We start from the raw sequence: 12,996 nt of genomic DNA, 5'->3' as shown, positions 1-12,996 counted from the left end.
GATGCTGCCCATTCATTACTGGTCACCCTGCCTGCTTCTTTTAATGAGCACTGGTCTCTTAGGTACTGACTTTTTATGCTGCCTGCCCTGACCATTTGCCATGATTTGAGCTTTGAGACTTTTACACCCACCTGTGTCCCAGTTTCTGCTTTCTTCTTCGTCCGCATTCCAACCTTTAAGAGCTGGTAAATTGGCACCTGATACTGATATATTGCTTCCTTATTTTGATTAGTATAGCTTCCTTTCAGACCCTCTCCTAATTAACTAGCATTCTGACTTACAACCTACTGGCTGGTTGCTAGTATGTTTAATCCATAACATCTGGATAGCAGTTGAAATGCCAAGCATATTTACAAATTGTAAATATTTCAAAAAGCACAAAAAATAGAAATTGAAGACCAACTGCAGGATACTCTTATCTTCACCATAATTAACATTATTTAATGGTGGGTATATACATGCCAGAAATAGTGACCAAAGGTGGCTAGTTTGACTGTCAGTATTGAAAGATACTGAAAGATTTCCTCCTGCTGGAATCAGCTTTCCAGGAATTTATACTGTCCCTCTCAATAGCATGTCCGTGAAGAGTAAGCCTAAAACTGATATTTGAAAGTTTCTCATAATTTGCATTGCCTGCCAATTTATTGCCACATACATTTCTGCATGTGTTTTGGCCTTGCCAGGAATTTGCTTTCATGCCACTTTAATTCTGTTTGCCTTAGAGCTTCATCAGCATTTCATGTTTGGAGCTCTAAATGTATGCAAAAGCCATTCCTTAAACTTTCCTTCTGTAGTTATATTTAGCTCATCCCTGCGCAGTGTGTATGGCTAATGATTTCTTTTTGTGATTTCCCAAAGCTTCAGCAGCAGAGGCATCTCTGGGAGTCATGCTCAGAAGTAAAAGCCCAGAATAAGCATTAGCAGTCTGTACATGTCCCCCCAGGCAGGGTTGAGATTACTGAAAGAGACAATATGTTCCTTCTGTGTCTCTGCATATTTCCTCTAGTATAATGCAGGTATAGGATCTGTTCTCCGGAAACCTGTTAGCCATAAAGCTCCAAATTACACAAAGTCCATCTCCAACAAACTCCATTTTAATCAAATAATTCTAATTTTTCAGAAAGATGTCCCTTTTCTCTGTAATAATAAAACAGTACCTTGTACTTGATCCCAAGATATAATTAATCCATATTGGAGGCAAAGCAATCCTATTGGGTTTATTCATGTTTGAATGATGTTTTTTTAGTAGATTTAAAGTATGGAGGTCCATATTACAGAAAGGCCCCTTATCTGGAAAACCCAATTCTGGATAACAGGTCTCAGACCTGTACTGTTAAGCCGATTTGCACTGAAGCGCAAAGCGTAGCGCTGCCACAGATGCACATTTTCTTATGTCCCACTGCTTTATGATGGGCACAGTTTGAATTAAAAGCAACAGGAAAAGTTGTACTTGCCACTAAGTATTGTTACATTACAAACCAGGGACGCCATGACCACTGGTATAGATCCTTTCACTTGTCCTTTTACTAAAAGCACATGAATGAGCTAAGGGGGCCCTGAGTCAAGGTTGTGGAAGTGTTCTAGGTGGAGAGGTACTGCAGGACCCCTTAAACGCCTACATTTCCCTTTGCTCCTTTATGAGACAAGCCATATCATCTTCATCATGATTTACTGATACAGTTCCTGCACAGTGCAGGACCCTGGTAGCAAGAACATACTTTTTTTTTTTTTTTGAACGCTTTATATTCTTCCATCATTTGGGGTACATTTTCCCTAATAGTACTTTTCTGCTTAGTATTTTTATTAACTTATTGCATGCCCACTTGTTTCTTACAGTCATAAGTCCAACAGAATTGCCCATGGATGCAGATGTGCAGACCAGTAACCTGCTGATCACCTTTTTGAAATACAGCTCCATTGTAATGCAGGACACAAAAGGTATGTTTGCTGTTTCCAAGAATTCTCCTTCACGATTGTTGCGGTTGGTTCCCTGCTACACAAACCTTCTGTTTGTTTCTTACAGATGAGCACAGGCTGAACAGTGGCAAACTGTGTCTTATCATTCTAACTTGCATAGCAGAGGTACGTACAAGCTGGTTGCCCTAACAATGTATTGCTCACGTGTGTCTGTTTTCAGACGTAAAGCAATAATTTATAGAGGTGGTGTTTTTTGTACAGCTCTGGGTGGTTTTGTTGTAGAAATGAGCAAACAGAAAATAAATGCGAACCAATGCTTAAGTTAAGGTTTTAGAAGGTAATGAGCAAGGGAAGGCTAAGTAAAATGGTAGTTCTTTTAACTAATCTCTATGTCTCTCATCTGATGCGCCATAGATTAATGCTAAATAGAAGACTGCCATGGTACACACACACAGACACGCCCACACACCAAGGGCACATGTTAGGGCACATCAGCCAATGAATGGACAAAGCTCTGTCTTTTACTCCCACTCTCTGTCCCTTCACTTTACTCCCTCTCTATCCCTTTTACAAACCAGAAAATTTATACCTAAAGAGGGACCACACAAACCTGTTGGGTTGTCCAGTTTGGTAATTTTTCATTGGAATGGTAGGCCTACAATCTTTGTGTAGGGTCTAAGCATTTTGATTGCATTTGGAGCTGTTTTTGGCTAGCTGACCAATGTAGTATGCATTCAAAATGGGAATGGGTGGAACCACATTTCTTTAGCAACCAGATAGCTCAGCCTCAACCATATGGATGAATTGGTCAGAACAGTGCAATTTAGCAAATCATATATGTAGCCACATTCCTACTGAATTGATTGGGCCTATCATAGCTTGCTGTGCAAAAGTGGCCTTATTTTAAAAAGGGTGCCAAATGAGTAGATCTTTCCACGATATGCTCACTTTGAGATTATTGGGTTTTGGGCGTTATTGGGTTGATTTGATCGCTTGGCGTTCAGGCAAAGGGGTCGAATCACAATGATGGACATACAGGGCTCGCCACAATGGGATATTTGAAGATGCCTGATTGACATCTGGACAGATATTGGTTGGGTAAGCCTGTCTGAGGGCCCCATATGATAACTCCACTCGACAAAAAAACATATAGTATACATATATAGTTTACATATATCATTACATTCAATATTCTGTTTAGGCAAAACAGTGGAATTAATGTAGTCTGTAGTCTTTATTTGTATCTTAGCTGGAAATACACAACTAATTTATATGTTTATATCTACTAATTAATTCTCAGAACATTGGAACCTATGCTAGCACTGTAGTTCAGAGTTTTATACCCAAATAAGCTAGAGCTCACCGGTAAAACTACAACTTTTGTTTTAGCTTAAAATAGGGTCATCAGAATTGTAACTAAAAAGTCTACCAGATTTTGGTCTAAGCATGCACAAATGAGCCACAATAGTTAATGGAATCACATTTCAAATCAAGATATTTTTGGGTGACATTTGACTTATAAATGAGCAGGTCATGTTTAGACTTCCATTTACTGTATTGACCATTTTTGAAAATGGGCCCTTGTTTCTTGGGCCAGTCTATTTTTGTGTGTTTATTATATGGGGCTGTACAGTATTTCTGGTGATTAATGTAACTCCCGCAGTAAAGGTGAATAAAAAAAGAGAGTACAGAATGAACAGGAATATACAACGCTGTGTATGAGGGACAAGTACACTGGTTTCTGCCACAGATTTCATTATTGATTTGTTTCCTCTTCAGAGTCTGCCTGCTGCTCTATTAATGATCCTTCTTTCCTGCTGAAAAGAACCGTTTTTCCCCAAATAGCTTCATATCATCCTCTAAAGCAATCTACACAGGGTGTCTTATGTGAAAACTGGGTCATGAAAATACACATGCAGCTGAATGTCCTGTTCTAATATTGTAGCAACCAGGAACATGATCATAATTGCAAGGAAGTGAACTCTTACAGTTCTGAAGCTATGCCTTTTAATTCTAGTCTCCAAGACAACTCAGATCTTTATAGTATTAAATAAATGGCTTGTGCTGTTGCAGAACATTCTGTAAGTGGCACCCTTGTCCCTAAATTATTTGATAACTGTTATCTACTGCATTTTGCTTCTATGAGCTCGGCAACACCAATGATGGCAAGAAAGCTCTAGTACTGTTGTCTAGGTGATGTCTAATCAGATTCCATGAAACAACAGGTTAATGCTGACACATATAACATGCCTCCTATTGAGGGTGTCTCAGCTATCAGTCAGAAAGTTCTGGTTGTTTATGTGAGAACCTGATGGGATCTCAGCTTGTGCTGCTCTCTGGAGATCTACACATGGAGCAGACTTAATGCCTTTGGATCGAATGGGTGTAGTTTGGATCATCCCATGATGGTTGGAATGGAATGCATATCCAGACCTGGGATTTTCCAAATGAAGGGGTATTTCCATAATTTGGATCTCCATACTTTGTCTGCTAAAAAAATAATTTAAGCATCCCAAAAAGATGTTTTTGCCTCCAATAAGGATTAATTATATCTTTGTTGGGATCAAGTACAAGGTACTGTTTTATTATTACAGGAAAAAAAGGAATTTTTAAAAATTAGAATTATTTGATTAAAATGGAGGCTGTGGGAGATGGCCTTTCAATAATTTGGAGCTTTCTGGATAACAGGCCCCATACCTGTTCTGAAATATGTGTCGATATTCATTGACTTTGCCCTCATGTACAGCTTTGTCTATACATATCCATGAATATGAGTTTCATAACCATAGCCAAACTTACAAAATCTACAGGCCCTATAAACAAGGGCCCCTTTTATAAATGGTTAAAAACAGAACATTTTTACACAGATGTACTTATTTGTATTTATCATTTTGCCCAAGGTTTTTGTTTGCACACAATTTATTGTAACTATTCGGCATATTTCAGCCTACTCACAAACAGATTTGACTGACTTTTTAATTACAAAACTGATGGCATTTGCTCTACCCTCCGGATCCAACTAAACCATTATTTCCTATGGGAGACTCAAGAATTTTAACAATGAGTTTTTTCATCTTACAAAAGATTTATTAAGTAGCATAGCACACTGTCTGCCAATGAAGTTTAGGTTCCTTGTGTGCTGTTTGGAGTTATTTCCTGAGAGATCTTCTGCAACTTGTTTACTATTTTTTTTTGCATTTACGCAGGATCAATACGCCAATGCCTTTTTACATGATGATAATATGAATTTCCGAGTTAACCTTCATCGGATGGTAAGTTTTGCACTGCAGTGGCATGTCCATGTTTCTCCTTACTCAGTGTAGTCACAGAGACAGCAGACCATACATCAGCTTGGGGTATAGAGCACCCTGCTTAGGTCCAGAGACGTGCGTATTGTAATGTTTCCATTTCAACTCTCTAATCCAGGGGTTCCAGAACTGGCCATGGAGCACTAATGATTTCCTAGAGCCTAGCCTTTTTATTAGCTGAGGGTTGGACCTTTAAAACTTTGATTAGACAACCACTGCTCCAATCTGGCATCACTACAACTAAATGCTTGTGAACCGAACTACAATTCTGTCTGCAGGCAAGGCCTGACTGGTGCCTTGACATTTGTTTCACTTTCCAGCTTTCTGGTTCTTTAAAGCAACTGTAGGAGCAGGAGAATTACCAACCTACGTTTTAAGCCCCCTTTATAGTTAACTCAAAGTCATAGTAAAAGTCAAAGACACGTTTTGCATCCGGCCCCTGGGAAAAGTATGTTTATACAGAATTATTGTCTCAATTTAAATAAACTCTCCAAATTATAGGTTAGAGAGATGGTAGTAAAGGTCAAAACAATGACTTCTTAAGGCTTTCTGATAAAAAAAGGGTATACATTTTTTTATTCATGTTAAACAAAGGTGTATGTACAGGGTAAATTGCTTTTGGCTAACCCCCCTACATTAATAAGTTCACTGCAACCATTGTGATTGGCTATTGGTGACTGTGTTACCCTTTTGGCCATGTCACACATGACCTTTTCTCCTCCGGCGTATCTAAGTTTCAGTAGAAAACACAGATCTTATCCTTCCGCTCCAAAATAACTGTGTATTGACAGGCATGGCAGTGGCTTTTTAGTGCACAGACGAGGTTAATTTCAATATGAAAATGCATACTTTCACGATTTTGCATGGAAATCCACCCAGTCTGTAATAGAGAGATAAAAATATCAACAAAGTTGCCCAGTATTACATTTTCTTTCATTTTGCAAGTATTTATTTTTATTTGACTGAAGTCCCTCCTTATACTGCTAATATGTTTAAAATAAATATTACAATATTGACTTAAAGGACATGTCAACCCTGGTGGCTCTGGATTTTGAAACAGTGTAACTTAAAGCAGCAGATTGACAAACCATCCTTGCTGGAGGAGACTAGCGCTTCGACATTATTGAAAAACTCATAGCCAGGAGTTCAGCAAATGTTGCTTTCAATAGCAATTACATTTGGAATTCACTTTGAAAGCACAACATTTTTTTAATAAATTCATATTTGTAAGATGCTTAGAATTAGGTTTTCTTTTATAAGGCAAAAAAGTAATTTTGGGGCTGACTTCCTTAACTGATGTAGGCAGTTGCAATTTGCCAATGGCCTTTAGTTTTTATTCTTTGTGTGTTTTTTTTTTTTTTTTATTTGATTCATCAGCTTTTTAGTATGCAGCTCTCCAGTTTGTTGTTAGGGTCGCACTTACCCTAACAACAAGGAAGGAATGACAGACTGAAAGACAGATAGGAGAAGGCCTGAAAACTCTATCCTTAGAATGAATCTGCTCATGTCACTAACCCTGGCAACCAGAAACCATTTTGAACTTCAGAGTAGACAGTGGCACAATAGAAGGGCAAATAGTTTCAAACTATAAAACATTGAAATTATTTAATTAATTTAATTTAATTAATTTAATTTATTTATAAAGCGCTACAAGGGTACAAAGCACTGTACAATCTTACAATGTACAAAAGAACACACAGGTAGGACACGTATTATATTAAATACAATGAATAAGTATAAATACACAGAATAAGTGCCCCATAGAGCTTACAATCTAAGTGGGTGGGGCACAAATTGGAGAGTTAAAATTGGCAAGTTTTAGGGGGTGGCCCTTAAAGGAACAGTAACACCAAAAAATGAAAGTGTTTTAAACTAATAAAAATATAATGTACAGTTGCCCTGCGCTGGTAAAACTGGTAAGTTTGCAACAGAAATGCTACTATAGTTTATATAAATGAGCTGCTATGTCAACACGGGGGCAGCCATTGAAGCTGGGAAAAAGGAGAAAAGGCACAGGCACATAGCAGATAACAGATAAGTTTTGTAGAATATTATGGGATTTTATCTGTTATCTGCTAAGTAACCTGTGCCTTTTCTCCTGTAAATGGCTGCCCCTGTGGCTACACAGAAGCTTTATTATATAAACTATAGTAGTCTTTCTAAGGAAAACACACCAGTTGTACCAGTACAGAGCAGCATTACATTATATAGTAATTACTTTTATACACTTTCATTTTTTGGTGTTACTGTCCCTTTAAGTGTCATCTTTCTAAACATTTATCCTTGGGCATGAAATTCCCCGTTTATCTCTGAATTTATATTCTACTCAAGATTGTATTTCTGTTCTAATCTTTGCAGCCCATGAGACACAGGAAAAAAGCAGCTGATAAAAACATACCCTGCCGTCCCCTTGTGTGCGCTGTGCTAGGTAAGAAACCGGTTTCTATTTGTATACCCGTATACTGTATGTCCAGTGGGGTTACTGCAGATATCAATGGGTTATTTATAAAGAATAACGACTAGTCAGATACAAAGTTAGTCATTAATTGGGGTGTAGCAAGCATATCTGCCGACATCCCATTTTTGATCCTTCAGCTGTGATGGGAGCGCCCTACTGATATGCAGGGTATATTTTTATTTTTTAAGTGTGTTGCAAATATAATAATTCCTCTGCGCTCTGGAGCACATAGGCAAAGTGAACAGGCAACTTGTACAGGAAAGAATCTGGGGGAAACTGAAGGGTTTTGAAAGAACTTTAAGGAGTGTAGGGGCTTGTTGCTGAGGTAAGACTTGATTTTACGTTGCCTCCCCCAGTGAATAAAATTGCTTACTTGCTTACTTTTTTTTTGTGTGCTCCACAAAGAAAACACACCAGGATTCTTTTTATCAGAACACCACTCCACTAGCATTTTATGTTGTTTTTCCAGAAATACTGTTGTGGCATCTTGAAAACGTTACTATACTCTACATGCATCATTCTTGGGCAGTGCAGAGAATCTCTAGCAAAGAATACATTTTGGCGTGGTGCTAGGATTGTAAGATCACCATCAATGGTGCATTTTTACACAAGAGGAAAGCTAGCCTATGAAAAAAAAATTAGCGATATTTATTCACTCTGGGATGCCTAGCAAATTGTAGACCACTGTACCATCACAGTTGTGCTTAGTATAGGGTGTATTTAAATGGCCTTTGCAAAAAAAGCGAATGTCTTACAATGGCACAGTCAGAACTTTGGTCTCTGAGCATTTAGCATTTAGTGTATAGTAAACCCAGGGGGTTGTGTGAGGAGGGAGGCATGCAATATTCAGCTGTGTTTGGTTGGTCCCAACCCCAGTGATTGCATGCCACACCCCCTTGGCTGACACGCCAAACTCAATAGGGAGGTGAAAAGGAACTTGTGAACAACCTGCAGTGACACAATGGCTGCTTAACCAGGCACAAACTGGAGACAAAGCTAGTAATACCTTAACAAAATTAAGATATAATGGGCCTTTAAGTGAAATTGAAGGTGGAAACACAGAGGCTCAATAGGCAAATTTGCCTACTGTATCCTAAGTAACCTGTGGCAACCAATCAAATGTTTGTTTTCAGGTTGACCCATGAAAGCAAACAATCACAAATTGGTTGCTATGGGTTACTGCACATGTGCAAATTTGCCCCGCTGTCTCAAGTATATGTAGATATATTTATATTTACAGTACCTTTTACAACAATTCACTTGGCCCTTAACCAATGGCTTTCACAAAAATAAACAAATGTCCTACAATAGCCCAGTCAAAACGTTGGTCTCTGAGCATTTGTGTGCGGTAGAGGAATGATGGTTTTCAGTATTTTGATGTTTTGCTGTAGAAAGTAAACTGTTTTAGATCAAGTGGCAGATACCTTCGTGTTTTTGAAGGCTGTGCTGCATGAACAGTTCATTCAGAGAAAAATAGGAAGACTTAATACACTTTATAGCTATTTTTAGCTGTTTCAGTTTCCATGGAGATCCCTGGCTCTTCTACTTTTCCCATTAAATCTCGGAGTTTGACTGTAATCCTGTCCTGAGACTGTCTTATTTATTCTCAAATCAAAGGCACAGCAAAGGGCAACTATATCTGTAAGCCAAGGATGCAATGAAGTCATATCAGGCTAGCAGCTTTGTTATGTGTTTCTTGTTACCCCTGTATGCTTAACTGTAATAGAGGTGTATGGGGAGGGGGTTTCTTAAAAGGAAGTTGTGAAATGTTTTTACTCTTTTTATATTCTAGATCTAATGGTGGAATTCATTGTGACTCACATGATGAAGGATTTTCCTATGGATCTTTATACGTAAGTAAAGAGGGGCCCCAATGGCAACTTTAATTGCTTTTCTGCCATTTTTGCCTGCCCTATTGCCCTTCAAGCCATAGCTTTAACAGCCAGGAAATCTGCAGGTGAGATTTGGGGTCACATTATCTCTTGTCATTACTCTGCCTCCTGCTCAGCTTCAAACTGATGTCTGTGCCTGATCCTTTAGGTGCAATTCTGCTGCATCTGTTGACACAGCTCACAGTGTAACTTGAGGGCATAGTAGCTACAGGGTTCCCCTGCATAAATGGATGCACTAGTGTACAATTTGGAGCAGGAGACGGGACAGCATCAGGGCAAAATGCACTAATACTGAAGTACATGGCAGTGGCATAACAATCAAGGAAGAAGAATAGACCCTGTGGTCTGCCCCCCACCCCCGCAACTGCAGGGTCTGCTTCTTCCCTTGCTGCGCATAAATCTCTACTCCACACTGGCTCTCAGGTAGGAGAGAGGCCGGGGAACAGGGATTTATATGTGAATGAATGGGGGGTCCAGGGGCTAGGTGACTCTTCTCTGCGCTGGACCCCCCGCTAGTACACGAATCAACAAGTATCTTTGTTGTGCCAATTCCCAAAATGATTGCTTCTATTTCAGCACAACCGTAATGTCATAAATTCAGGATGTATATGCAACATAGGTAAATAAATAATGGCATGCCTTTAATTTTCTGGATTTCAAAGATGCTTTAGTCAGACTGAAAGATAAAATAAATCGTAATTGCTATAGCTTTGTCTTCTTGTGCTTAGTTTAGTTTTATCCTTACAGGAGTGATTACAGTACAGTTCTCTATCATCCTCCCTTTTATTGGTCTGTCTCAGCCTACTCCTTCATTTCATCCTTTTATCAATATTTCCTCTCTTGGTGCAATGCCCAGTTCTCTGTTTGATGTTCCAATGAAAGACTCGCTGCCGTAGGTATCATTTATTACATCTTCATACTGCTGACCAAAGCAATTTTGGGGATCGCCTCCCCCCCTCCCCAATACTTGTGGAATTCTAGATACAATTATAAAAACCTTAATCTGCTGCTATCAATAACCTTCTAAGTGATATGGCTGCATGGTCTGTGTCAGATAAGCAGCAGCAGTATAGTTCCTGATGTATGGATACTGCTGAGCCCAAAACTGCTGCCAAGCCTGACTTTTGTGACTCATTTTTTTCTGCATCAACACAACAATTTGTCAGTATTAAACTTTATCTGTACAGGTTATTAAAAAAAGAATTAAAGTGTAGCAACGATGTAGACTGAAGGGCTCATTTCTAACACTGGGCAGGAACCCATGGAAACCAATCACATCTTTTCTTTCTTTGTTTTAATTGCAGCTGGCTGAATATATATATATACTTTCTGATTGGTCTCGGGATGCCCCCAGTAGATCCCAATCTTCTGGTTCACAAAACATTCTCTTGGATGCTGTCAATTGCCTATTCTTAAGGTGCCCATACACAGGCCGATTCTAGCTGCCGATAATGGTCCTTTAGATTCTGCCCGTGTATGGGCACTAACAACAGGCCTGCTGATCAGGCAGGTTTGATTTTTCCGTAGGATCGGGGTAAGATGTAAGATCCGTGTAAGATCTTACTGTGTATGGCCACCTTTAGGGACCACCTCTAATTAGTAACTTATACAGATTCACATTAGATAATGGGTTATTCTGCATCAAAATTTAATACTCCTGTAGCATCAGCTTATGTGATATCATTTTCTGCTGGTGGTTTGCTGGGGGTTTCTGATGACCCTTAAGCTTAGCTTATAAACAGAAGCCCAGACCACACTGAGCATGTGCAGTGCCACTGGCAGTCAGAAGATGGCCTACCAAGGTCCAAGATGAGATGATCTGTGGACATCTAGGAAGGCATAGATCATTACTGTTATAGGGCTCTGTGTTGGTGTAGTAAATTCAGTATATAGAATACATTATTCACATATAGCCATAGTCAAGTTTACACTTTATATATCATCTTTATATGTGATTCCTGTGACCATTAAAGAAGAACTCTACCCAAACACAAGTTAAAGTGATACTGACAACAAAATAATTCTTTTAAAAAAACAAATCTACCCCCAAACATACCTATAAGTCATGTGGACCATTTTTTCCTGAAAGGGCTTGTTCTCTAAATAAAAACTTTATAAGATGCTGGACCCGACTGTCTGCCAAACCCGACTGTATCTTCTCAGCCTGTCTGTCAAAACAGGAGCAGGCTGACGTCAGTTACTGGGAGGATCCTCCCCTTTTCTTTTCCCTTACTTTCGGCAGCATAATAAATCATGTGACCCCGACATGTGACTTGTTATCTCCTCTCCGGATCTTTAGCGTAATGCTGCTGGACTGCCTGCAAGTAATACTGCCTGTGAGTTTGCTTATTTCACCCTCCTATTTCTCCTTATTGTCCCTCAATCTCCCACCAAGATTTAACTTGCAGACACAGGCTTTCAGGTGTCTGCCTGCATAAACGGGCTCCCCCTCCCCTATACACACACTGACAAGAGACTTAAGCTAAACGTGTGCACGATGATGTCATCGCGCATGAAGGCAGAAGGGCAGCGCAGGGAACCTGCGCTATTGGTTAGATGTTTTCCCTTTTTTTTCTGGAGGAGGCAGTGATCTAGGAGCGACGAAGAGAAGCTCTAAGATGGCTGCCTCTTGGGATTGTTCTTCAGAAGCCGTGATTGGGAAGGCAATTTAGCGTTGAACATTTTTTTGCTAGGATTTTGGAGGCTCACACCATTACAAACAAGTAGGCAGATTTTAAAAAAAAAGTTTTTTATGTGTCAGTGTCGCTTTAAGCTTTCAAGCAACTTTACAATATACATTGATTAAACAATATGCAGCCTTTTCATGATTTTTAATGTTATTATTTGATTTTGAACAGTTACCTAAGCCCCCTCTCCCCCCCCCCCCCCCCCCCCCCGTTCTCCTATTGATCTGGCTGACTACTTTGAGAATCAAATAAAATGTAGAAGTAGTTGACTGTCCTCAGCCTGCCTTCAGCCAGCATCCTCACAATTCCTGCACATGTGATGTCAGTAAGAAAAAGGAACATAACAGTTCAGTGCATTGTGGGTTATGTATTTATTGCATGCTGTCTGTAAGTTGTGGGGAAGTTGTTACAATTTGGCAACAAAAAAGTGGTACAAAGTTATGACCTGCTTTCATGTGCGTGGCGGATGCAAAAAAAAAATGCACTTAAACCCAGTTTGGCATTTTCAAAAAATATCTGCATCCAATCTAGAAAATGTCTGTATTTAAAGGAGAAAGAAAGGCTAATAAAGAGTTAATCTCAAGCTGCAGGCATACCTTCAGTCCTCTCAATAGTGCCCTTAAGTCTCCCCATATTTCTCCCATTCAGATGATCAGAAGCCTCATAGGAAAAAAAAACAAAACACTGAGCTCTGTAACGAAGATTCCCATACCACGCTCCTGCACCAAGACCCC

The 12,996-nt window shown here is 39.4% G+C and overlaps 1 protein-coding gene and 1 long non-coding RNA gene across 3 annotated transcripts in view; one reads left to right on the top strand and one right to left on the bottom strand.

Annotated features, from left to right (window-relative positions):
* Positions 1–12,996, top strand: part of armh3 (armadillo like helical domain containing 3) — a 98,509-nt gene that overhangs the window by 23,654 nt on the left and 61,859 nt on the right. For both annotated transcript variants that reach the window (XM_002940569.5, XM_031906237.1), the window contains exons 15-19: positions 1,837–1,938; positions 2,024–2,082; positions 5,124–5,189; positions 7,584–7,653; positions 9,476–9,536. In XM_002940569.5, the coding sequence (XP_002940615.3) occupies positions 1,837–1,938; positions 2,024–2,082; positions 5,124–5,189; positions 7,584–7,653; positions 9,476–9,536 (358 nt within the window). The remainder of the gene's footprint in view (positions 1–1,836; positions 1,939–2,023; positions 2,083–5,123; positions 5,190–7,583; positions 7,654–9,475; positions 9,537–12,996) is intronic.
* LOC116412288 lies at positions 5,782–12,899 on the bottom strand. The gene is made up of 2 exons (XR_004223640.1): positions 12,859–12,899; positions 5,782–6,105 (listed from the first exon to the last, which is right to left on the bottom strand). It is a non-coding gene; the product is annotated as an uncharacterized LOC116412288 (long non-coding RNA).

This window comes from Xenopus tropicalis, chromosome 7 (genome assembly GCF_000004195.4).
Source record: "Xenopus tropicalis strain Nigerian chromosome 7, UCB_Xtro_10.0, whole genome shotgun sequence".
NCBI lineage: Eukaryota > Metazoa > Chordata > Amphibia > Anura > Pipidae > Xenopus > Xenopus tropicalis.
Note: the sequence above shows the minus strand (reverse complement) of the source record. Positions and strands in the feature narration are given on the sequence as shown.